This window comes from Sander lucioperca, chromosome 20, assembly GCF_008315115.2.
Source record: "Sander lucioperca isolate FBNREF2018 chromosome 20, SLUC_FBN_1.2, whole genome shotgun sequence".
NCBI classification, from domain to species: domain Eukaryota; kingdom Metazoa; phylum Chordata; class Actinopteri; order Perciformes; family Percidae; genus Sander; species Sander lucioperca.
This window is the reverse complement of record NC_050192.1, coordinates 9,286,522-9,310,140: the sequence shown is the minus strand read 5'-3', so window position 1 is coordinate 9,310,140 and position 23,619 is coordinate 9,286,522. Positions and strand designations below refer to the sequence as shown.

Sequence of the window (23,619 nt, the reverse complement as noted above, 5' to 3'; positions counted from 1 at the left end):
GTAACACTCTCCATCTAATCTCCTATCTTATTTGTTTAATCACACAAAAACCAAAGTACAAAAATGACAATTTGTGGTTTTACTGGTTTATGTGCGAGACTATTTCATGGCCCGGTGCAATGACTAGCCAACATGCTGTTTCCCCCTCCTTTCATTTTTTTAATGCTAAGGTAGCTAACAGGCTGCTAGCTCAAACAGTGACTAAGCATCCTTTTCAAAATATCAAACTCTTCCTTTAGGCAGATTACTGAGAAGAGTAGCGTCAGAGCTAGGGTGACCAGATTTCTCGGAACTAAAACCGGGACACTTTGCGCGTGACTGTAGTGCTCGTGCACGCACACACTTTTTAACGTGAACATGTGCCAGCCCAGGTCATATATTACAACCGGGACAATTTCATAGTGGTTGGTGTAAACTGGGACATTTTAGCATCCCGAGAGGTCTTTTGTTGGGACTCAGGACAAGCAACTCAAAATCGGGACTGTCCCGTTCAAATCGGGACTGTCCCGGTCAAACCGGGACGTCTGGTCACCCTAGTCAGAGCTTAAAAAAAAGTTTCTTACTTTCTGAATAATAGCAGGAAATTTAGATTTTTGGAAAAGCTTTGCAGTGTGAGATCCTAGAGTCAATCTGGTGATGCGCTGGAAAATGTCATCACTCAAACCTGAACACAGTGAAACCTCAAATCCATTTATGTCTCATATGAGGGACTTCATCAAATCATCAAACTGAAATGTCCGTGAGGTTTGGAAGCCTGAAGAGTTGCATGTGTTGAAGGGAGGAAGAAAGAAGGGTAATTTGGCCATCTGCATGTGATGTGATGTGTGTGCTGCGTTTCCAAATCCCCAAGCAAATGTCTAGTTATTTGTTGGGCGAATATTAAGCATGTATTTATAATAAGGCAAACCCCCAGACTAATCGCTTAAACACGTGCCCAAATCAACTCCTCGAGGCTGCTAATAACCCGCCTACATTAACCAATCCCGTTGATTAGCACTCTAATAAACAGTCTCACACCACTGGGACTATCATTATGTATTTGAGAGCCAACCCAAACACCCTCAGTAAATTCAAACATATGGATCATTACAGATCTGAGGTAGATTTGCCTGATTTGACGCACAGGTGGGATTTCCTTGAAGGAGACCCAGTTTCATAAGTATTTTCCAATCCAACTGGAAAGTCCCTGGTTTAAAGGGAATTCCAACAGAGCTTTTCTCTATTCTCCATTATCCTCTGCTTCCTATTTGTCTCTATTTTCAATTGAATCACAGCAGCACTTTTCTCTGTTAAAATTGTCAACGTTATTTTCATAAAGGATAAAACTTAATTCAAACTTGATGGTTTTTTGGAAGTTAATGCTACCATATGCAATCTCTTTCATAAAAATCCCCTGAAGTTTCAGATGCTTTGCAAGACTATATAATATACTATGCTGGTAGGATTACTACATAAACAGAGTAGGGTATTGCACACACAAAATGTATTTGAATCTCTTCACCAGATGTAATTCTCACTGTATGAAATTATACATTGGTTGGAGTTTTTGATGTCTCATGTCTCATTTCTTTTCTAGAAAGAGTGTTCTAACTTCATCCGGGTCCTCCAGCCCTACAACCAGACCCACATGTACATCTGTGGCACAGGAGCCTTCCACCCCATCTGTTCTTTTCTAGAAATGGGCAAAAGAGCAGAGGTAATACATTGGGTGAATTAATATCGGTTCACCAAATGCTGTGGTTTTTTTTTCTACATGTTTAATCAGTTATATATATGCAAAATGTAATTTACATCTCAATTGAGCATTCATTAATAAGTCATGAAATGTGACACCAGTGCGATAGTAAACTAATGACAGAGAAAGTACCATATTATTTCTCCTTAAAATAATCTGTCCACAGCAACTACACTGGGTGCACTGATAACACACACACACACACACACACACACACACACACACATTTTTTTCTGTCAAGCACAGCAGAAACCATTTCCCTCATTCATTATTTTCTCATCACTGTTTTCTTTTGTGTGAAGAAGTAGAAAATAAGTGGTCACTACATGGTTCGACTTCAGCCATCGGAAATTAAGCTACCTCTTCCCTACATAAAAGTTTAATCAGTCATCTTGATAAAGGTCTACAGGTTAATCAATGTACCAGCATGGGTTCTGCAGTCCGACAATAGGGAGGGGAATGACGTTTGCAACATGCAGGTTTTGAGTATAGAGGACCCTGCATGAGTTCACTTGAGTTTAAAGTAGTGTTGTCAGTAAGTGATTTAAAGAAAACTAAGTTGGGTCTCTCTTTTGTCACTTTTCTTTTGATATATTCAAAGAGTCTGAGGGTGCGCTGTGCTTTTGCTGCATGATCCTACTTATTGCATGGTTGCATACATTATTGTTATTCTGTAAGCAAAGTAGAAGAAGTCAGCAGTGTAAAAAAACATCTTATTGCTCATGCCTGGATGAAGTTGTGGTGCATCACATGCACATCCCAAAAGCAGCAGGCTATAATGAGAATTTGGTGTAATTTGAAACACAGGCTATAAATGTATCTTCGGCCAGGCTTAATGTGGCTTTCACTGACCTCATGTTGATCTCTGACCCTTTCCACCACAGGACAACATCTTTCGACTGGCCTCGCATTTCGAGAACGGCCGCGGGAAAAGCCCCTACGACCCCAAAATGCTCTCGGCCTCGCTTCTGATCGGTGAGTTTGATCTCTGCCTTGATTAGTTCCAGGAAGTACACATTTACTTCAGAGCTGGAGATTTGTTCCTAACTACCCTTTTCTCACTGGCAGATGGAGAGCTGTACTCTGGCACATCTGCCGATTTCATGGGAAGGGACTTTGCTATTTTCCGTACCCTGGGAGATCATCATCCAATCAGAACAGAGCAGCATGATTCAAGATGGCTTAATGGTAAAAAAATATATATTTTATAAAAGGTTTTTATTAGCATGTCAACAAAGTATTAAAGGTTCAACAAATTTTACTCCTGAGGAAATGCATTTTCCTGAAAGAAAAGTTTCTTTTGTACGATCTAGTTTTTCTTCATGCAAAAAAAGTATTATTATTACTTAGTTATTTTGTGTAATTTGATATTGTACTGTTCTATATAGGGTTTGTCACTGTAGTCTACTTACATATGTTGCCTTCCCTTTTTCATCTATAAGCTTACAGTGGAAGCTAATAGTGTTAGACTGCAAAAACTAGATAACATACATATTTTTTAATCCTCACAAACGCCAACAAACTTTACTAATAAAGTAAAACTGGACACTTATGGCCCACATAAACTATTCAGTATTCAGTACAAGGTGGAAGTAAACCCTCATTGGCCAGTTTTGGAGAAAGAATACCATTCAGCTTTTCAATGGACTTTGAAGAATTAAATTCTCCCACAAGCCTGAAGTCTCATATCATTTCCATTCTTGTGCAGACATCAGATATCAGAGCCCATTCACAAAGTCACTGGATTTGCCTGTGTTAGTAAGATTAGCGCAGCAGTGAGGGTTATTGACTGTTCAGTCTGTCTGGCTATCTTTCGGCACCGCGGAGGACTTAGGGAGCCACAAAAGGTCAGTTTGAACCTTTCCATCAAGCTGTGCCATCCCTTTTCCCCCTCTTTCCCACAGAACTAATCCGCTCTCAGCTGTTTTCCTGTAGTGGAGTCAAATTTCTCTCAGTTCCCCTAAAAAAAAATAAATAAAAAAAAAATAAAAAAAAACCCTACCCCAGCGCCATCTAAACTCACAAACACTGTTCTCTGCAGTGTTGATTGCTGTCACATATTAATAAAGAGTGATTTAAAAGGGAGAAGCCATTGTTACAGCGTTAATCCCCATCGATCTTTCACCTTATTCAAACAAATACGCCAGGGATAGCATCCATTCGGCCCGGCAAAATCCAACTCCTTCTCCACAAAGGGGGGATTGTAATTGCATGGATTACCGGGATGGGGGTATTCTATTGAGCCTTTATCAACAAGGTTACATGGTACTCAAATGTAACAAAAAAGAAACTTGGGAATGAATCCTTAATAGCAGTCTAAAAAGGATTTAGGTTTAAACGGTAGCTTTGGCTTTGCTGGTCTTTATTCATGCAATTTATTTACACATCTCTTCACCCTTTAATGGCCTCTCTCTCTTGGATTAAACCTCGACTGAATACAGTGGCCTTTTGTTGGGAATTAAATGTAATGAATTGTATGACCTCGATCGTTGGCGACACCGGTAGAAGCCTGTTTTTGTATGCGAGAGCATGCAAGGTTGAATTTATGAATGTGTAGATTTAATAAAACATATTCACAATAGACCTAGAGGCGTGTGTGGGGTACCCATGATTCATACCAGAGGTCTTGCACCCGCACAGCGCTTGTAAATCTGCTTCCCACTTTGGCCACACTCGTCTTTTTCACAGCTACTCTAACTCCTAAACGGCCATGGAGGCGTAACATGGCACTGCTTGTTTCTCCCCAGCTAACCCCCGAGCTTTTAGACACAGGCTCGTTTTACGCGAGACGACGCCTCAGTGACTGCGGCCACTTTTGCTCAGTCCCTTTGCCCCTTCAAGTTAGGAGATAGCCCAGCCCTAAGGCCCCGGCTGGCCCGTTTATCTTTGATTTCCTCTCCTGCTTAAAGTCGAAATAAATGTATTCAAGTGTTACTGGGGACAATCAGAGCCATGTGTGTTTGTGAGGATGTGGCCTAGAGAACGGGGTTATGTGGGATTTGGACTTGGAGCACTCACTTGGGGTAAAGTCAGATACTGTAACACCAGGGTGTAAAGGGAATGGCTGTTAATACTGAGCCATGACTGGAGAATATCATGGGGGATTTGGATTCAGGGGTGTAAAATAGGGGTGAAAGGATTGTCATTTGTGCAGAGGTTGGATCGCAAATTTACGTTTGTGTATGATTCAAGTGTATGAACAAATGTACGCATATTTTACTGCGTACAATATTGTTTTTGTGATTCATTCTTTTCCTTTTTTTCCTCTAGACCCCAGGTTCATAAGTGTTCACTTGATCCCGGAAAGTGACAACCCCGAAGACGACAAGATCTTCCTGTTTTTCAAAGAGAACGCCATGGACGGAGAGCACACTGGCAAGGCTACCATCGCCAGGATAGGACAACTGTGTAAGGTAACAACACACACACACACACACACACACACACACATATACAAAATCCTTATCACAATCCGAAGCAATGGAAAGATTCATAATCATTTCTTACATATCTGGATGGTCTTACAGAACTCACTACATGTTTATGTCAGAGTTTGCACAAATGTATTGAGTTTCTTTGTGTTTGTAATACAGAATGACATGGGAGGTCACAGGAGTCTGGTGAACAAGTGGACCACTTTTCTCAAGGCCCGGCTAATGTGTTCAGTGCCCGGGGTCAACGGCATTGATACACACTTTGATGAGCTACGTAAGTGTGTATTCTTCATTTGTATTTGAAGAAAAGTTAACCTCACAGACTCTCTTTCAAATGCTGCTGAAAAACCTCACCTTCACCCATTCTTGCTCTGTATTTTCAGAGGACGTGTTCCTCATGAGCTCCAAGGACCCGAAAAATCCACTTATCTACGCTGTATTCACCACATCCAGGTACAGACCCATCCAGATTTTTTCCGATGACCTCCAAAACGTGCGTGCAAAGGCTCACATTCTCAATAAGCTTGACATACGCTGCTAGTGTCATATTTGTTTTGTTGATTTGTTGCTAGGAGATCAGAAGGAGCTATATAAATTCAACGGGCAACCGTCCCGGACCCGTTATTTCCTCTGTCTTTGAAAAAACACACACGCTTCATATTTCCTTTCAAGAATTCTTCCTTTTCACATCCTTTATTCCATGCCTTTATCTGTAATTTCCTAACCCTTTTAAATGACACGGCAGAATGCGAGCTACCAAGCGTGCCCCTGTCAAATTCCCAGACAGCGCTCCGCGTCCCGTAATCCACTTACAGGTGTCTTATGGTTGCTTTCCCCTCATATGGTTCCCCTCCCCACGTCTCAGAATGGAGCTTGCTTTTATCCGTTCCCCGTTCCCCGCTACCTGTCCCCTTTTTCACTGAAACATTGGCAGAGGCTTGTAGGGAAATCAGATTATGAAGCAGGAGGGAGCGAGAGAAACACGATATTCACTCAGCAGGAACGCACGTCTCTCCCCTGGCCGCCGCCCCAGCCTTGAATGGGGTTTTCAGAAGGCTGGGTGGGGCTCTATTGAAGTCTGTGGAGAGGTGAAGGCATGGGGCAGGGCAGATAAGTGAGTTGAAATGGGACAGATGGTGGCACTTATCATGATGATGATGAATTTGCATTTTGCAGGAGGAGGGGGGTATTTTGTGTCCAGTAGTGTCTCTGAACCGCTATGAAAGGAGGACAAACACCTCACCATCAATCACTGCTAATGATAAGACAGGCTGAATAGAACAGCGGCGCAAGCTAACGCATACCGACAGGCGCCTTGCATCACTAGGCCTGTATGGCTTTTCTCAGCTTTCTGGAAATGTATTCAAAGCAAGAGGTCGGTGCGCTGTGGTGGGTGTACACGTGTGTGCCCCTACACACACACCCATGCACCCTTTAAAATTCAATTATGGGGCATTGAGGAATTAGAGTGGTTTAATTGGTTTTTTAAGTGGCTGGTTTTCAGAGATGAATAGAGCAGAGATTCAGAGGGACCGACTTTTAATATCACTGCTTAATGAGGTACAAAGAAGTTGATGTTGGATTGTGTGTGTGTGTGTGTGTGTGTGTGTGTGTGTGTGTGTGTGTGACACTGAATATTTTGTGTGCCTCTCTCAAACTGTTTGTATCCGCACAAACACATGTTCGCTCTTTTTCTTAAGCATAGATATTGGATATTTTTTTTGCCCCCCGGAGTTAATTGAATTTCTCTGTAATTAACATTTTCAAATGCTAATCCATTCATCTTCCATGCTTTGGTGAGTAATGTTGGCTGTGTGTACTGTATGCCAGCCACATCCCTAATTAGTCTGATACAACTTCCCATTGCAGTCAGCAAGACAAAGGATGTCCCGAATCTTATTGAAGCATTTTGTTTTCTGCAAATGCAAGAGACTGACTGTCCAAATTAAAATCTGCTTTTTGTAAAAAGTGACAAAAATGTACTGAATGAACTAGATTTTTGAACATCTAACCTACAAGCAAATAATTACAAGTCTATAAAATTGTAAAACAAATTCAGCTTACTTTTTCACAATCTCCACAGTATATTTTAATGACTCGTTTTGAAAATATATATTTTGGAAAATTCCTGTGCAACTCCCAGATTTTCCACTTTAATGAATCACAGGTCCAATTGCTGTCTCCTGGATGACCCAGGCCAGACTATGAATTAAAATAAAATCCACAAAATTCCCCCTTTTCTGCGTGATTGATTGACCGTGCCTGCTTTGGACCTTGTCTGGCCAGTGAAAGCAAAATCCACCCATCTGGCTCGAGCGAGCGCTCGCAAAATATTGGAGGGGATTTCAAATATGCTCCGAACCAGGTCTCCAGTTTTGTTGGTGGTGGGCCCAAATTCCTGTCTGTTCTCAAAAGGCTGCAAGCAATCAAATAGAAGTTCCAATCTGTCATTCCTATACTTAGGTAATGACAACCTTGCTGCTCCCCATCTTCTTTATGCGATGAAGGGTCATTTTGTTGTCTATCTTCAGTATTTCACAAGCCCCTAGTCGCTGTCTTGTGACCGATTGTTTATGAATCCCTTTTGTTTGTCTTTGTCATCTTTCTTTCTCTCATCACCCCCTTCCTACCTCCCTCTTTTCATCCTTAAACTCTTTTTTTTTTTTCTTTTTGTCTCTCGCCCCTTCTAAGTTTCTCCCTCTCTTTCTCCACAGTAACATCTTTAAAGGCTCAGCAGTGTGCATGTACAACATGGCAGACATCAGGAGGGTTTTCCTTGGCCCCTACGCCCACAGAGATGGACCCAACTACCAGTGGGTGCCTTTCCAAGGGAGGGTGCCCTACCCGCGTCCTGGAACTGTAAGTCCCCAAATAAACAATTGTCCACAAATGCAGTGATTTTACAAGCAGTAAATTGGCGCACATTAACCACATGGAACGTATTACGTTCATAAGATAATGAAACATTAATCGTGCACTGTCAATCTTCTAAAAGTTACCTGCCTGCCATTTTGGTCTGATTCCCAGTGCCCCAGCAAGACATTTGGAGGATTCGACTCCACAAAAGACCTCCCTGATGATGTCATCACCTTCGCCAGGGGTCACCCAGCCATGTACAACCCAGTGCACCCGATAGGCGGGCGTCCCATCATGGTGCGGACAGACGTGGACTACCAGTTCTCCCAGCTGGTGGTGGACAGAGTGGAGGCAGAGGACGGACAGTATGACGTCATGTTCATCGGGACAGGTACACAACTTCACACTGTGTCTTTGTCATTTGCTTTGTGCTTTAACATACTTTTCACACCAGGCTGGTCCACTAAAAAAGGCTCTTTTTTCTTTCTTAGAAATACTTTTTTGACAAATTATTGAAATCAGTCACAGTTATGTGGTATTTAAGGTTGATTGTTGTTACCTACGTAACCTATTTTCCACCAAATAATCAGTTTAAACTAATTTTAACCTAGAAAGTATGTACCTATGCACTCAAACGTTCTTTTGCTTCCTGCTGAAAAAAGAAATGTAAAGAGAAAAATGGGGAGTAAATGAGCTCTGATAATGCACCAGAATCCAACTTCAACTTTATTATTATTATCAAATAAATTTGATTTGCTGGGCAGGCTCTTACATATTTTTGTATTTTTTTATATATTGTATATGTTTTATATATCTTTTTCAATATTCAAAATAAACAGATAAATTCCTATTTTAATTAAAACCTGAAAATAATATCTCTTCTTTTCTTTGTATTTAAAAAGTAGAATTTCATAAATATTCCTGAGGAATGATATTCAAATATTTCATGCAATATTTTGTAATCCAGCTAAACAAACCTTTTACTTTACAATAGCATCTATATACTGAAAATCTCAAACAATAAAGTTTAGAGAAAAATGGCATTTCCAGCATACATAAAGCAACACCAACACAGAGTGTCAGCAACAGATTAGGAGCAGTGAATTTCTTTTCACATAAGCAACGATTATTCGTGCATAATCAAAAAAAGACTTGGACATACATATGCTGTATCTGAATGTCTATATTTTTTCAGACATGGGCACGGTACTGAAGGTGGTGACAATCCCCAGAGAGAGCTGGCATGACCTGGAAGAGGTGGTGCTTGAAGAGATGACTGTCTTCCGGGTATGGGCATTGAAAATTGAGTGTTAACTACAATTTATGAAGCGTATGCCTATAAATATACACACACTGTCCATAGAAGTGGCAGTAAAGCAGCTGTGCTATATTTGTTTTGTGCAGGAGCCTACTCCCATCACTGCTATGGAGCTGTCCACAAAGCAGGTAAAAACTTGATTTCACACATCATTTATCCTGAGGTTGTTGACAGGGCAAGAAGTGAAACTAAAAAGTGAGAACTTCTGGGCCTTAAAGCAAACACCGATATCCAAAAAAACATCCAAAAACCAAGATGTCTAATGTGCCTACTAAAAGCCAACCCCACAGCCACCTTCTTTTTTATAAGAACCTTCCCAACTGAATCTCACAGGAATACTCAATTTTTACATCCTCACTCTTTCTTTTGCTCCCACAGCAACAGCTGTACCTTGGCTCGGGCCTGGGTGTATCACAGATGTCTTTACACCGTTGCGAGGTGTATGGGAAAGCTTGCGCTGAGTGCTGCCTGGCCAGAGACCCTTATTGCGCCTGGGACGGCAGCGAGTGCTCGAGATACTTTCCTACCGCCAAGAGGTAGGAGCCTGCACGCACCAAACACATCTTTGACCTTTTGTTTATCCTCAGAGGGTTTGCTGAGCCTGCATGCTTCTTTTCAGCAACATCCTGCCTTTTGTATAAATGCCGTCATACGCAGTCACACCTGGGAGTTATCAGTGCACCTGCAGTCTGCTGTTGCAATTGGCTTTTAATGCTTTGCTCAAGGGCATCTCAATATACAATCCGTTTCTGTAACCTCAGACCTCCACCAGTGCTGTGAATCCAAAAAAAAAAAAAGTACACGGTTACACAGTACATGCCAAAACATCTAAACATGGAAGTAATCTGGAGTCAAAATATTACGCAGGCACAAAATACAGTCATTAAATACAGGCCAAGTATGCATTCCAAAAGGTACAATCCCGCACTCTGGGTTATAACTTCTGCCAGTAACAGTTGTTCTGAGTAGTGATCCTGTCGCCCTACAGTCAAGATGTACACACATACACACACACACACACACACACACACACACACACACACACACACACACACACAGTGACAAAAAGACACACATGAATATTATTCTACACAACCATACACACACACTAAATTATAACCAACAGGAGCTGTCTAACCGCTTCACCCTCCAGCCAAGAGGTATGAACATACACACCCTCAAATTACCCTCTGCTGTATCCAGCGGGATTAGGCTGACCGCCACAGCCCTCACATACACACACACACACACACACACACACACACATACACACACACACACATGTAGCACTACACCCCTGCATCTCATTCATCCATAACTTCTCACACCAGCAGAAGTAGGCCAGTGGGTATACTCCAGCTTGGCCGGGTTACAGAGGAGGTGGCACACCCCGTGGTTAAGGCCAGGACCGTCTCCTCTCTGCTCTCCTCTACATTGCAAATATTTTCCCTCCCAGAATGAGAACCAGACACCCGGCCCCGCACGTGCTCAGACGGCCAAAAAAGACAGGAATGTTAGCCTAGGAAACCTACAGAGGAGGGACGTGTGAGAAAGAAACAGAAAGACAAATGTCAAAATATGTATGGCACACAGAAGTAAAGAAGTAAAGATGTTAGTGGCCATTTGTTGTGTGCAGAATACACACACTGACCATTTTGCTCCATCTGTTTCTTTTTTACATCTAACGGTTCTACTTTTTTTCCTCTATCTATTTCTTTCTTTCTTTCCAACCCGCGTCTCACCTTTGGCTTAACCCACCTCTCCCTGCTTTCGATTTTTTACGGCAACCCATCAGAGATTTTAAACGCGACCATGACAACTAGGAACAGGGGAGACACATTGAGTTAGTCAGTGAAACCAGGCTATGAAAACGCCTCCCCATCGCAGTAAAAAAAACAACCTGAATGATATAGTGGACTTTCATATCGAGAGGACAAAGAGTAGGGCTGCTTTTACAACCATTTCGAGGGTGAAATGCTGTGTTTCATAATAACGCCTCATCAGAAGGCAATGAAGCACGCTGTTTCAGTGCTCGGCACGGTTATGTTTCTTACAATTCTGCCAGGGTTTAGTTTTTTTCACTCATGCGATTTAACAGTGGAGTAAAGGTTCAATAAATACCTCCTCCTCCAGTCCTCAAATGTAAGTGAAGCTGAATGTGGAATAGTGTTGTGCAACATTGCCCCCTAGTGGTTGACATTAAACAGTACGGAGAACAGAACGTGAGAAGTGCATTACCGGGTCTATTTTGTAGAACATGTGTTGCTTAAATTACATGTACACTTACTACTGCCAATAACTTTCAGTGTGTTTTCTTCCCAGGCGAACCAGGCGACAGGACATCAGAAACGGAGACCCTCTCTCCCAGTGCTCAGATCTTCAGCATCATGGTACCTCGATGACTTTAACACAAACACCTACACTCTCCCTCCTTTTTGTCACACACTTCTCATTCCCCCTTTCGCTGTGTGTTTTGGTTTTGAGTAGACGACACGGATGGCTTAGGAGGCAGCGTGGAGGACAGGAGTGTGTATGGCGTGGAGAACAGCAGTATGTTCCTGGAGTGCAGCCCCAAGTCTCAGAGAGCGCTCATTTACTGGCAGCTGCAGAAGCCCAACGACGACCGCAAGCTCGAGGTGTGTATGTTTCTCACAATGTTTCTGATTTGCCTCTCAAAAAAGGCAGTTGGATGATTGTTAAACCCACACACCTTGATTTAGAGCCCTGCACGGTCAAGTTCCTCCCTACATCTCTGACTTGATACAGCTTCATACTCCCATCCGTAGTCTGAGGTCATTAGGTCAGAGGCTATTAGTGGTTCCCCGCACTCAGTTTAAAACTAGAGGGGATCGATCATTTCTACGATGTGTGAATTGTGTCAAATCTTTTAAAAAGCAATTGAAGACTCTGCTATTCAAGCAGGCTTTTAGTTAGTCAAGGTTTTTTTTATGGTTGTTTGTTATGTTTTCTATTTGTATTTAAATTTTCTTGTATTTTAATTTGTTGTATTGCATTACCTTTTATTGTGAAGCACTTTGTGATTTTTATCTGTGAAAGGTGCTATACAAATAAAGTTTACTTTACAAATAATCTTTACTTACACCTCAATTTGGACTATAGCTCAATTTCATGCTAATTCAATAGCTGCAAACTAAACATCATGTCTCTGCCAAAGGCTACGCTTTTCCTTCTATGTGTTATTATGTAATAACCTCTGACCCCTTTACCTTTAACCTCAGTGACCTGGAAAGGGCGGTAACCTAGGATTGTGCATGTTTAGATTGACCTTTGACCTCATGATGTAACCAATTACTGTTGCCTGACTTTCTACAGGGCCTGTATTTGTCTAACCGGGCATTCAGGGCGTGTGGTTTTAGGTATTAGTGAGATGCAGAAATACAATCCAGGAAGTTCAGTTTGAGTAATGGGTCCATGAGTTTTAAGGTTTATCACATGCAAACCACCGCCCAGCAGATTATAATATTATAAGGATATTTAAGGATAAGTATTTTTATTTCCCTGGAAAGCTATCTTGGCCGCAATCATTTTATCTTTTTATAAACATCTTATCTAATGTTTCTTTTTACACCCTCTGTTGATCCTTACTGCTTCAACACAATAGTCCCTTTCAGATCAATGATGTGGTTGCATTTTTCACACAGTGCTGTTGTTTGTCTTGTACTGAGACTGTATTGTTGCTTCACTTGTGGAGGCTCACTGTGCAGAATGATGTATGCTAGTTTGACCAGAGAGGCCTGTTTTCACATTTATCTGCTGAAGGGGGAAGGTTTCTCTGTGCTTACCTAAAATTTTGAGCATAACTTTGTGACATCAGAAATAGTTTGCTCTTTATTTATTTCTTTGTCTTTTGTTTCTGTCTTTTTTCAGATCAAGCGAGATGACAGGGTGCTCCGTACAGACCAGGGCCTGCTCATACGCAGTCTGGCTCAGTCTGACACAGGTATCTACCACTGCCAAGCTGTCGAACACGGCTTTATCCAGCCCCTACTGCGCCTCAACCTCCAGGTCATCCCCGCCCAGAGACTGGGTGATATCTTACCTGGACTTTCCAGTGCGGGAGGTGGGGTAGGTCACTCTCCCAAGCACAGGCTGTGGTATCGAGACTTCCTGTCTCTCTTAGACCACCCAGACCTCAACAGCGTGGAGGAGTTTTGCGATCGAGTTTGGAAGAAAGAACGAAAACAGAAGAGGGTGAAGACGCCCAATGGCAACAGTCAGGGTAAACCCGACAGCACCGGTGGTTCTAACCCTGCATTACGACCTAAAGCTTTGACTCCCAATGCTCAGAAGCAGCAAGCCAGTCCACCACAGAGCAGGCCATGGCCCCAGGCTGGAGCTCCAACAGTGGAAGGGCCAGCACGGAGCCAGACTACCCAGAAAGGTCAACCAAATCTGGGTACGTTGACTGGCCAGGCACCTAAGAACAATCAGAAGACGCAGAACGTCCAGAAGGGGCAGGGCAGCCTGGCTGGTTCTCAGGCCGCGGGGGGGTCTCGGGCGAGCAGCCAGCCCGCAGCCAAATGGAGACGGATGCAGGAAAACAAGAAGGGACGCAACAGGAGGACCCATGAGCTTCAAAGACCCCCACGTAGCGTTTGAGGAAAAAGCACAGAGATGCACACATGCAGCCAGATCTACACACACAAGCACAAACCGATGCATCCACACATAAAAACACAAACACATTCTATAGATTGTGTTTCCAATGTATGATTCAGTGACCTCGCCATAACAACAGCAGAACAAAGACCCATACAAAACAGCAGCGCACACTTTTAGGTAGAAATACATGAGCTGCACTTGTGTAACACCATAAAGCTCTCATTCAAAGACACATACACAAATGCACATAACCTGTGAAGAGGACAAAGATGAACAGAGGACTGTAAAACTGGAATGCATACTGTAAATGTGTGAGGATATGGCTGGTTGCCTGGGATACTGCCTGGCAGACACTTCAACCTCCTGTACATAAGCTACTAAAATAGGACTGGGACAGAAATGTTTATTGAGGTGTTTGTTGGTAAGCAGGTGGACTTAAAATGCTGAGAGGACAGTTGTGGAGACATTAATAGATACACAGACATTTGTGGAAGCAGAAAGAATGCATCCACTGCAATCTGCTGCCCTCTTTGACCTGAGCATGTGAACTGCAAGATAGTGTACATGGAATGGATTAAAAACGCTTATTTTGAAGAACTGTTTGAGGAGACAAGAACCTTCAACCCAGTCTTTCGAGTGAAGACAGACAACAGCACTCTTAAAGGAGGAAAGGGCAGGGTTGCACCAGTGGCCCTCATGTTGTTCAAAAACAAATAGAAGCATTATTACATGCAAAAACTGCAAAGTCATACCATGGTGCAAAGAAATTGCTTCGTCATAACCTTCTCCACCTGAGGCTGGGAAAGCATTGTGCATGTTGTTGTCAATCAATGTTTTAATAAGCTAGTTATTTTATGGAATTCTAAAGGCTTTTTTTTTCTTTTTCTTTTTTTACACCCTACCTAAAATAAATGTTACATTTCCTTTTATATTTCCTTTCCAGACCTGTGCTTCTATTTTTGGGGCAAAAATTACAAACAACATAGTAGTCTCATTGTGCATTATCCCTTCTGCTCTTGAGGATTCTGTGTAAGTTATAATGTTGATGCTTTTTCTGGGATTTATAGAATCTGGGCACGAATTCCAGTTGTAGGCTATGCTAAAAACCCAGTCTGAAATAGACTGCCAGTTGTTTTGTGTACATATATACAACAAACTAAACTCTCTGTGTATATAGAGTACATATACAGTACAAGAACACCACTTGATTATTATTTATTGCTCATTGTTTTGTGAAAGGGTTGCATTTATTTTTGATATTACGGTATTTTTGGCTCATCAGTATATTGGAGAAACAATGGCAACAGCAACTAAGAAAACTTTGATGGACCAACTGGCTGAAATTGTGTCAAGGAATCCCTTTTTGGGGAGAAAAGGGTTGAAAATGACTTAAAGGAACACGCCGACTTATTGGGACTTTAGCTTATTCACCGTAACCCCCAGAGTTAGATAAGTCCATACATACCCTTCCAACACGCACGGAGATGAGAAGGGTATGTATGGACTTATCTAACTCTGGGGGTTACGGTGAATAAGCTAAAGTCCCAATAAGTCGGCGTGTTCCTTTAAGTTTAGGAGCACCAGTACAGGGGTTTGTGTCATTAATACATTTTTGACAGAGATCCCGCTAACGATAAGCACAAATTTTTCTCTTTTTACTTTCATAACAGATGCCTTCATTACGTTTTATTTTTTTCCCAAATCCATCCACGTCTTCGTTCATCCAGTATCCATTATGTGTAAGATAATTCCCCAAACTGAAAAACATTAGCTGTGAATCTCTGTAAGAAATAGTGGAGAAAAATGTTAAATCTAGTCTGAAGGAGAAGACACGTTATACTGCATGTGAATGCTACCTACAGTAAGTGCATCTTTTTATCGTCTCTACGTGTTTTGTGTGAGAGGTAAAGTTCCCTTAAAGCAAGGTGTGAATTACTTTTGTCCTTTTGCCAAAACAGTGATATTAACAACTAATGATACTCTGGCCAAAGCTGTAGATCCAAGCTCCTTAAACTTTGATTCAAAAATGGTACAACAATGCAATAAATTAGAGCAGATAGTGCTCTCTACCAAAACTCCAAAGTTTGGTGTGTCCCTGATTCGGGTCTCTCTTTCTGAGTTAGAAAAGTGAGAGAGCTGAAAGTTACTGCTGCTGTAACACAGTTCTTTCTGGCATGCATTCAGTTGTCTAAATAAACATCTCCGTTACAAAAAAAAATGGTCCCCTTGTTCTCATTTAAGTCAAAGACCTTCTGCACACCACACAGTGTCCTCAGCTACACTCTGTTTTATCCAAGGTACCTCACAGGGCATCAGATGTAACTATTCACCCTAGTCCAGTGACAAAACACAGCTTCACATTCAGAATCAGAAACCGGTTTTTAAGTAGTTTTCACAAACAAGCTATTTGTTTTGGTGTATTGGTGCATAACAACATAGTTTAAAAAAAAGTCAAGAAACATAAATATATAATAGGAACAATCATGAAAAAATAGTATTTTTTCATAATTTTTCCTATTATATTATTCCTATTATACTGTATAATATATCTGTATATATTGGTCTGCAAGAAAGAAAAGAAAACAGTTATGAATTTTTGTAAGAACATAAGCTTCCCCCAAATTATATAACAACAAGACTGAGTCTACAGCCATGCTCGCAGCCCTGTGAGGCTGGACATGGAGCTAATGCTAAGTGCTAACGTTCAGCGCAAATTCTTTCAGGAAGACTTCTAAATTACTTCAATCAACACTATCTCTCTCTAAACTTTCAGCTGTTAAGAGGCTTTCACTCTTCAGTAAACCAACCAGAATTGGCCACGAAATTCACGATCCAATCACAGAATGACATCCTGCTTTAAATGTCTTCTCTCCTTGCTATCAGCTGTCTTTTCAGGCACCCGTGCAACCCTCCTCCTCCTCTTCCTCCTCCTCCTCCTCCTCCTCCTCCTCCTCCACCTCCAACTCCCCTACCTCCCCTACCTCCCCTTCCACCTCCGGGCATCGTCAACCACTGCAACCTGAGTCCCTTTCCGGCAGAAAGGTCCTTCGTTCGGTCTGGGGTTCCCTCTCCACCATCACCAGTGTCTAGGCTCCATCGGGGGGAAATACGTCTGGCTTCTATACCCCTTTAAAATATTTTTAATGATGGAGTCTACTCCCCAAAGACTCTGTACATTTCATAGTATGCTTATGTACAATAAATCTTTGCCTATATGCAACGAAGTCTCTCCTGATTGAAATACTGTCTATGGTCAAACGTCAATCATGCTAACATTTTGGCGCTAAGTACAGCTGAGGCAAGATAGCAGCAGACATTTTGGCATGTCATAGTACGAAAATCACATAATTGATAATATTAACTGCATTCCATTTAGGTGAGCTTACATGTGCATGCTGGCTCCCTGGCATGGATTACTGGGATATTTGATGAAACTGAGACATTGTGAAGACGGTCTATTCTGGAAAGCTGGACATATCAGCGTTTGTTAAGCTTTTTAAAATATATTTTTGATAGTTTTGCAAGAATGGATTTACTTTAATTGTCTTGTGATGAAGTCAGGAATCTCAGACATCGATAACACACACGCTGGGCACCGGTAAGTAGGACTTATTGATGTTTGTAAGTTAAACCAATCTTTTACAGCTATCACAGAAATCCACCTTAACTAGGAACAAACTGTTTAACCCTCCTGTTGTCCTCAGGTCAAATTTGACCCATTTTCAAAACGTTTCTATATCAGAAATTTGGGTCAAATCAAATTTAAAAAAAAAAAAATAAATAACGTGGATGGCTTCCTAAAACGCTCGTAAACACTGTTAATCAGGTGGTTTAGCAGGTTCATAATTAGGACATTGTATGGGGAATTTGGGACACTGAACAGCACGTATAGGTTACCGTTTTATTTAATTTTATAGCATTGGAGAAAGGAAAAAAAAAAAAGGTGTAGAAAAAATCGACAAACGTGGGAAAAGTGACGAAAACGTTGAAAACAATGACAAAACCATCGGTGGAAAAGCAACAAAAGTGTTAAAAGATGACACAAACGTTGAAAAAAAAGTTTAAATTTTAAATGATCGGCAGGAAGACAACACAAGGGTTAAGTAGCCTACACTTGGAGCTTTTAGCTGCTGTTACTGCTTAAAAGATTTATTTATTCTGCAATGAATTTACAAGGTAATTTACAGTTTTTCACAACAGACATTTTCCCTGCGTTCCAATACCCGATATTACCATACTATTTGTGCAAAAAAAAAAAAGATTTGAGGGTCTGTCCCAATACATATGTCAAATGCAGTATGCCAAAAATACCAGGATGTCCTACTGCATCTCGTCAGATTTTGCAGTATGCAAGCCAGCATGTTTTTTCTGGCTATTCTGACCCCAAATCCTTTGCACAGCATATGAGCCAAGAGGGTCAACATTCAAGGCGTAATGTTATTAAGAATGTATGAAGAATAGTATGTGCCAATTGTATGTTTACTGCATGCATCAGCACATATTTTGTAAGGGCAGCTGCAGAACATACTAAAAGTAAAAAGAAAATGTATGATTTGGAACTCAGTCTTACTTTGTAGGAAAAGCACAGGTGTTACTAATAAATTAATGATGGCTCTGTTCTATCGAGCGTCCCAGTGAGCCATGCCTGTGTGAAAGTGAGCCAGCCTGCACAATACCACCTTAAAGCTGAATCAGCTAAATGAATATCAGCATAATTAATGTTATTATGTAAACTTCTGTTTTTTTTCAGGGTTTTTTTCTACTGTGACATGTCAAAATGTCTTTCTCATATAGAACCACCAGAGGTCACTGTTACCTAACTGCCTGTGCAGCCTGCCCATCCGCGTCTTGTACTGAAGTCTAAGTGGAAGCTGTAACGTCTAAGCATGTTGTAATATTATTACAGAAATGTCTTCCATTTATTGTCGGAAACAGTTATCCATGCCCAGAAACTGTGTGCACGTGCGTGTACGTGCATGTCAGCTGAAGTAATTAGAGGGCTGCAATCATTTTCACTGCCCCCCACACGTGTTATGAGTTCGCTGTTGCTGTTACCATGGCGACTGTGTGTGTGTGTGTGTGTGTGTGTGTGTGTGTGTGTGTGTGTGTGTGTGTGTGTGTGTGTGTGTGTCTACAAATATACAGTTTTTAACTGACTATTTTTATGTTGCACTGTACAGCACCTTGTAACCCTGGTTTTGAAAGGTGCCTTCCTTACTTTACTTACTATACTGTTTAGCTTCCTCTAGTTCTTTTTTCTTAATTCTGTATGAAGAGTTGCATATTTTTTCTTTATAATTACTCTGAATTTCTATCTTTCTATTCTGCTTATCTTCCTGTGTTTCTGATCACTCTCCATCTTCTCACCTTCTTGTTTCCCTTGAACGCTCTTGCTGATCTCAAATGTAATATAGTTTTACAGATGCTTTAATATCGGCAAGGGACAGCCCATGCTGATGTTAAAGCATCTGTAAAACTATATTACATTTACCCTTTCCCCCTGCGGTCTATCTGTGTAAACTGCTGTAAAAAGTGGTGACACATACTGTACAATCAGTGTTCACACATACATGAGAACTTAACAGCTGTAGGCTTTGTAGGTGTGCTGCACTGTACTGCAAGGAACTGTCATGGCATGTGCATTGTACTAATTTTCAAGTGATCCCGTAATTAGGAATGCAGCAGTTGAGTGGCATCTGCTGCAAAAACCATGGCGACTGGGGAAGGATCTGATACAGAGCAGCTCTCCTTGATGATCAATGACATTTTCCATCAAGACCAAACCCCACTGAGCCACAGCTGTGCTCTCAGGGTACAACTTTGCTTACCTCCTCACTGATTGCCTTCACTGGATTGGTCAAAATTGTCTAGAAAAGTGTACGTAAGCATAATATAATCGTAATATATTCTTTTATATTTATAGACCAAAGTATTAACCAATTCAATGGAGAAAATAATTGACAATGAAAATAATCATTAGTTATCAATCATTCTATTAATGCTGTGGAGGGTCTTCCTTTAAAAAAAAAGAAAAAAAAAAAAGAGAAATACACTTCAACCCCTCTGCCCACGCCAATAACTTCCATACAGTCCCTTAAAATAAAAGCTACTCTGCCATGTTTACCTTTAATTTTCAAATACTAATTACATAACCAAGCGCTTTTTCTCTCTGCACATATATTCCTTGGGGTTTCACTGTATATACAGTGCCCTCTGGGGGTGCTGTTTTCCAGTCTGTTGTTAAGAAGCCATGATTTATATTATGACCCCGCCTCCTCAACACCAAGCTACAAGGTTGAGAGTCATAAACACAGACTCCTTACACAGCAGCGCAGCCAGGCACTTGTGCAGGGAGAGATATACAACTGACTCCAACCAGTTTGACCTCACTGATTCCTTGGGATTGATTCCAGTGATCAATGACCTATTCCTGTCTGTCCCTGGAGAGAATACTGATTCACAGGCTGCAGGGTTACATTCAAGGACTTGTTAAAATATCAACAACTGCCAAAGCTTTCTGGTCCAAACGTCACCTTAGTAATGTTACAAGCCAAAATAAAACAAAAGATTAAAGCTGAGGCAGCATTTGGAACCCCCCCCCCCCCCCCCCAAGCTGTATAAAACAGTTGGCTTTAGAGTATTTTAAGTAACACCCTTGTTAGCTTCATAATGTGTTGTGTTTGTGTATTTGTGTGCACACATTTGAATTTACCATCAGTGTGACTCATCTTTGTCTTAACTCAAGGGATTTACCCCCTCGTTGCAAAGTGATGACGTCCCCGGCTGTGACGCACTACCTTGACAACAAGTGTGTGTTGTTAAAGATTCATGAGCATGCAGGGGTGTTTATGACTTGACTGGCATTTAAACCCACATTACTTTGACATTATCTCTCATCCCTTTCTTTCTAAAATGAGCTCTTTCCTTTCTCTCTCTGAAGGACTACTCCCATGTCCGCTTCCACTTCTGATGAATCAGCCCATTAGACCCCAGAGCAGCATTAGTTAAGATGTCAGCTGCTGTCAACTCACTCAGAAAAATTAAAGTGGAATGCAGAGTGAGAGTGGGTGATGAGGAGAGGAGGAGCCAATCCATTATACTGGTGAGCCATGCTTTTGAAGGTTTATCTCAAATGCCACACTTCTCCAAGAAAAAGAAAAAGAATTATAAAAATAATAATACGTAAATATAAGGTATGAGTCAGATGTGAGGTATAGCACGATAATGCATCTGAAGTGCTGTTTGATGAAATGCCAACTGAGACCATACATAAGTTAGTTTAGATAGCAATTACATATCGCCACTAGCAATTATCTTTTGATGAGCAACAGACTTGTTCTTAAAAGCCCAGTGTGTAACGTGTTTAGTTGTTCATTATCAAAATCTGTGTTGCCCGTTCACAAACTTGGCCTTTTTCATGAATATTTACCACTACCATCAATTCCAAGTATTCCTTTTGGCTTGAAATTTTACATTTACCTTTGCATGAACTGGGGTAGACGCATTCATGCGCCATCTTGAAATACGTTAGCCGGTAAGGGACATACAGGACATACTGCTCCGCCTTTCGCGTTTTCGCTGTCACATGATAAACTTGCAAGTGTTGCTAATGGATATCGTAGCTTCCCGGCCCCAGCAAGTTTGAAGAAGGAAACATGGAGGACCACACATATTCAAAATCCAAATTTCAGGAGCAGGAGTCTTCTTCTTCGCCCAGAAAAAGAAAAAGGATATTGAAAAGAGCAAGAGACCAGCTTTTTGAAGCGTGAAGGCTACCGTAGCTGTAATACATACTTTGAACTGCGTGGTGCGAGAGTTCATTGTGATATATGATCTCAGCGCTAGATGGGAGAAATTCCTACACATTGGACCTTTAAGAACTATATTGCTTGATTAAAGAATGTTATAAGAATATTTTTGTTGATTCAAAATTAAAACGAATAGTACATTTTGGGAAATATGAGTTAGATGAGAAGATTGATACTGCCTCTCATGTCTGAATCTGTCCCAAGGTGTACACCTCGGTTTGTGATGTTCTGACTCTTTGCAAAAAAATAAATAACCATACTGTATTTCCCAAAATGTCCATCTATTCCTTTAAGGTAATAATCCACAAATACATGAGGGCTTTCTGCTGTTGTAAACTCCTGTGGTGTGTTTTCTGTCTGCAACTTGTGTGAGAAACACAGTAGAAAACCTTATTATAAGCATCAGCAGCCTCCACTGAAGAGACAAAGCAAATGACTGGTATACTCACAGGAATTAAAACTTCCAACATCAAGACATCAGAGAACTGTCAAACTATCTCAGTGAGAAAAAGAGTGCCAGGCACAAACAAGCATCAAGTGAAAATGGCTAAAACCAGGGAAGTCACTTTGGCTACCTAAGGGGGCTTTGTATAGATATATTACTCTGATTCTAGATGTATTTGTTCACCAATAGTTTCCCCTTCTCACCTCACTGTTAGCCCTGCACTTTACCTTGGCAAGGAGGTCATGCTGCTGTTACATCAACCTGCCACTGGACTAGTGGCTTTGGAGATTGGCTTCGGGACTGTGACCAGTAAATCCTATTAACAGTTCTGTTACCAGTTAGGGTCTCCTTCCCATGCCCTTCACCAAAGCACATAACAACTTCCTTGGAATAAATCTTATAGACGCTGATTTCAGATCTGTTTCACTCTCCAAAAATGATAATCATTACTCTTGAAAGATAAAAATGACTTCCCCACAGTGATTTAGACTGACAGGAGAATTATAGGTAATCCCTTTGTGAACCCATGCACCTTTTTTAAATCCACCTCACTCATGACGAAGAGATGCAGATGAGGTGATGTGCAACAGAAAGACAACTGAAGCACCTAATGTGTGATGTTGCTTTCAGCACACCATGATGATATATTTTACACAATTCACGTCATAAAATCTCAGAGCCAAACATTAAATCAAGCTTTTCCATCAGTTTAATGCACACATATGTCTTCTTGACTGCTCTTTGTATTTGTGCTGCTGTGTATTTGTACGAAACAAAATGGACTTGTATAACTCTGGCATTGTGTTGAGTGTCTGAATCAGACGCCTTTGTGTGTCTTCAGGGAGCAAGGAGAGGAACATTACTCACAGAGAATTTAGGTGGAAGGAAACTGCCTCTACATGCCATGAGAAAGAAATACGACCTATTTCTCAAATACTGCAGAGCAATAATATACCACTTACCTTGTTTGTGTTTACTGGCCTCAACAGATGGTTGTGTTTAGGGCTTCTCAGTGCAGCTTTTGGCTGCTGAGAGGGAAAGTATTCTTTGGGTAAAATGTAGTTTGGCAAGGGATGAATAATTGATTTGGGAGCTTGTTTTCTATTTTTTGTTGTGCTGTTGTTTGTTTTGTTATTTTCAGTTGATTGCCAGTGAGTTAACCTGACCCTCAACTATATCAGAGAGCTACAGCAGGACTCCATGCACTGTGTGTACAAGAAAACATCTTAGAATGCAGAGCAGTGTGTGATTGGCCTATCTCTCAGTAGAAAAGAGGATTAGAGGGGCCTCTTATGTCTCTGTGTGTGTGTCAGAGCCTGTGTTTGTGTGAGTGTGTGCGTGTTGGCAGCAGGTGCACCCAAGCACGCCTACCCGTGTGCCTGTGCGCAAGCATGTAGATA

General features: G+C 41.3%; 1 protein-coding gene and 1 long non-coding RNA gene across 2 annotated transcripts in view; one reads left to right on the top strand and one right to left on the bottom strand.

Annotated features, from left to right (window-relative positions):
* The window catches only part of sema3aa (sema domain, immunoglobulin domain (Ig), short basic domain, secreted, (semaphorin) 3Aa), a 31,589-nt gene extending 16,719 nt beyond the window's left edge, over window positions 1-14,870 (top strand). Inside the window, exons 4-17 of the mRNA XM_031313517.2 lie at window positions 1,577-1,696; window positions 2,620-2,710; window positions 2,804-2,923; window positions 5,006-5,148; window positions 5,329-5,443; window positions 5,553-5,622; window positions 7,884-8,028; window positions 8,197-8,416; window positions 9,221-9,312; window positions 9,430-9,471; window positions 9,722-9,879; window positions 11,666-11,733; window positions 11,831-11,979; window positions 13,232-14,870. Coding sequence (XP_031169377.1) covers window positions 1,577-1,696; window positions 2,620-2,710; window positions 2,804-2,923; window positions 5,006-5,148; window positions 5,329-5,443; window positions 5,553-5,622; window positions 7,884-8,028; window positions 8,197-8,416; window positions 9,221-9,312; window positions 9,430-9,471; window positions 9,722-9,879; window positions 11,666-11,733; window positions 11,831-11,979; window positions 13,232-13,963 — 2,265 coding nt within the window. The 3' untranslated portion in view covers window positions 13,964-14,870. The remainder of the gene's footprint in view (window positions 1-1,576; window positions 1,697-2,619; window positions 2,711-2,803; window positions 2,924-5,005; window positions 5,149-5,328; window positions 5,444-5,552; window positions 5,623-7,883; window positions 8,029-8,196; window positions 8,417-9,220; window positions 9,313-9,429; window positions 9,472-9,721; window positions 9,880-11,665; window positions 11,734-11,830; window positions 11,980-13,231) is intronic.
* Window positions 8,639-18,360, bottom strand: LOC118494000. Its single transcript, XR_004896061.1, has 3 exons — window positions 18,249-18,360; window positions 16,977-16,978; window positions 8,639-8,654 (listed from the first exon to the last, which is right to left on the bottom strand). It is a non-coding gene; the product is annotated as an uncharacterized LOC118494000 (long non-coding RNA).
* Window positions 18,361-23,619: the final 5,259 nt, after the last annotated feature.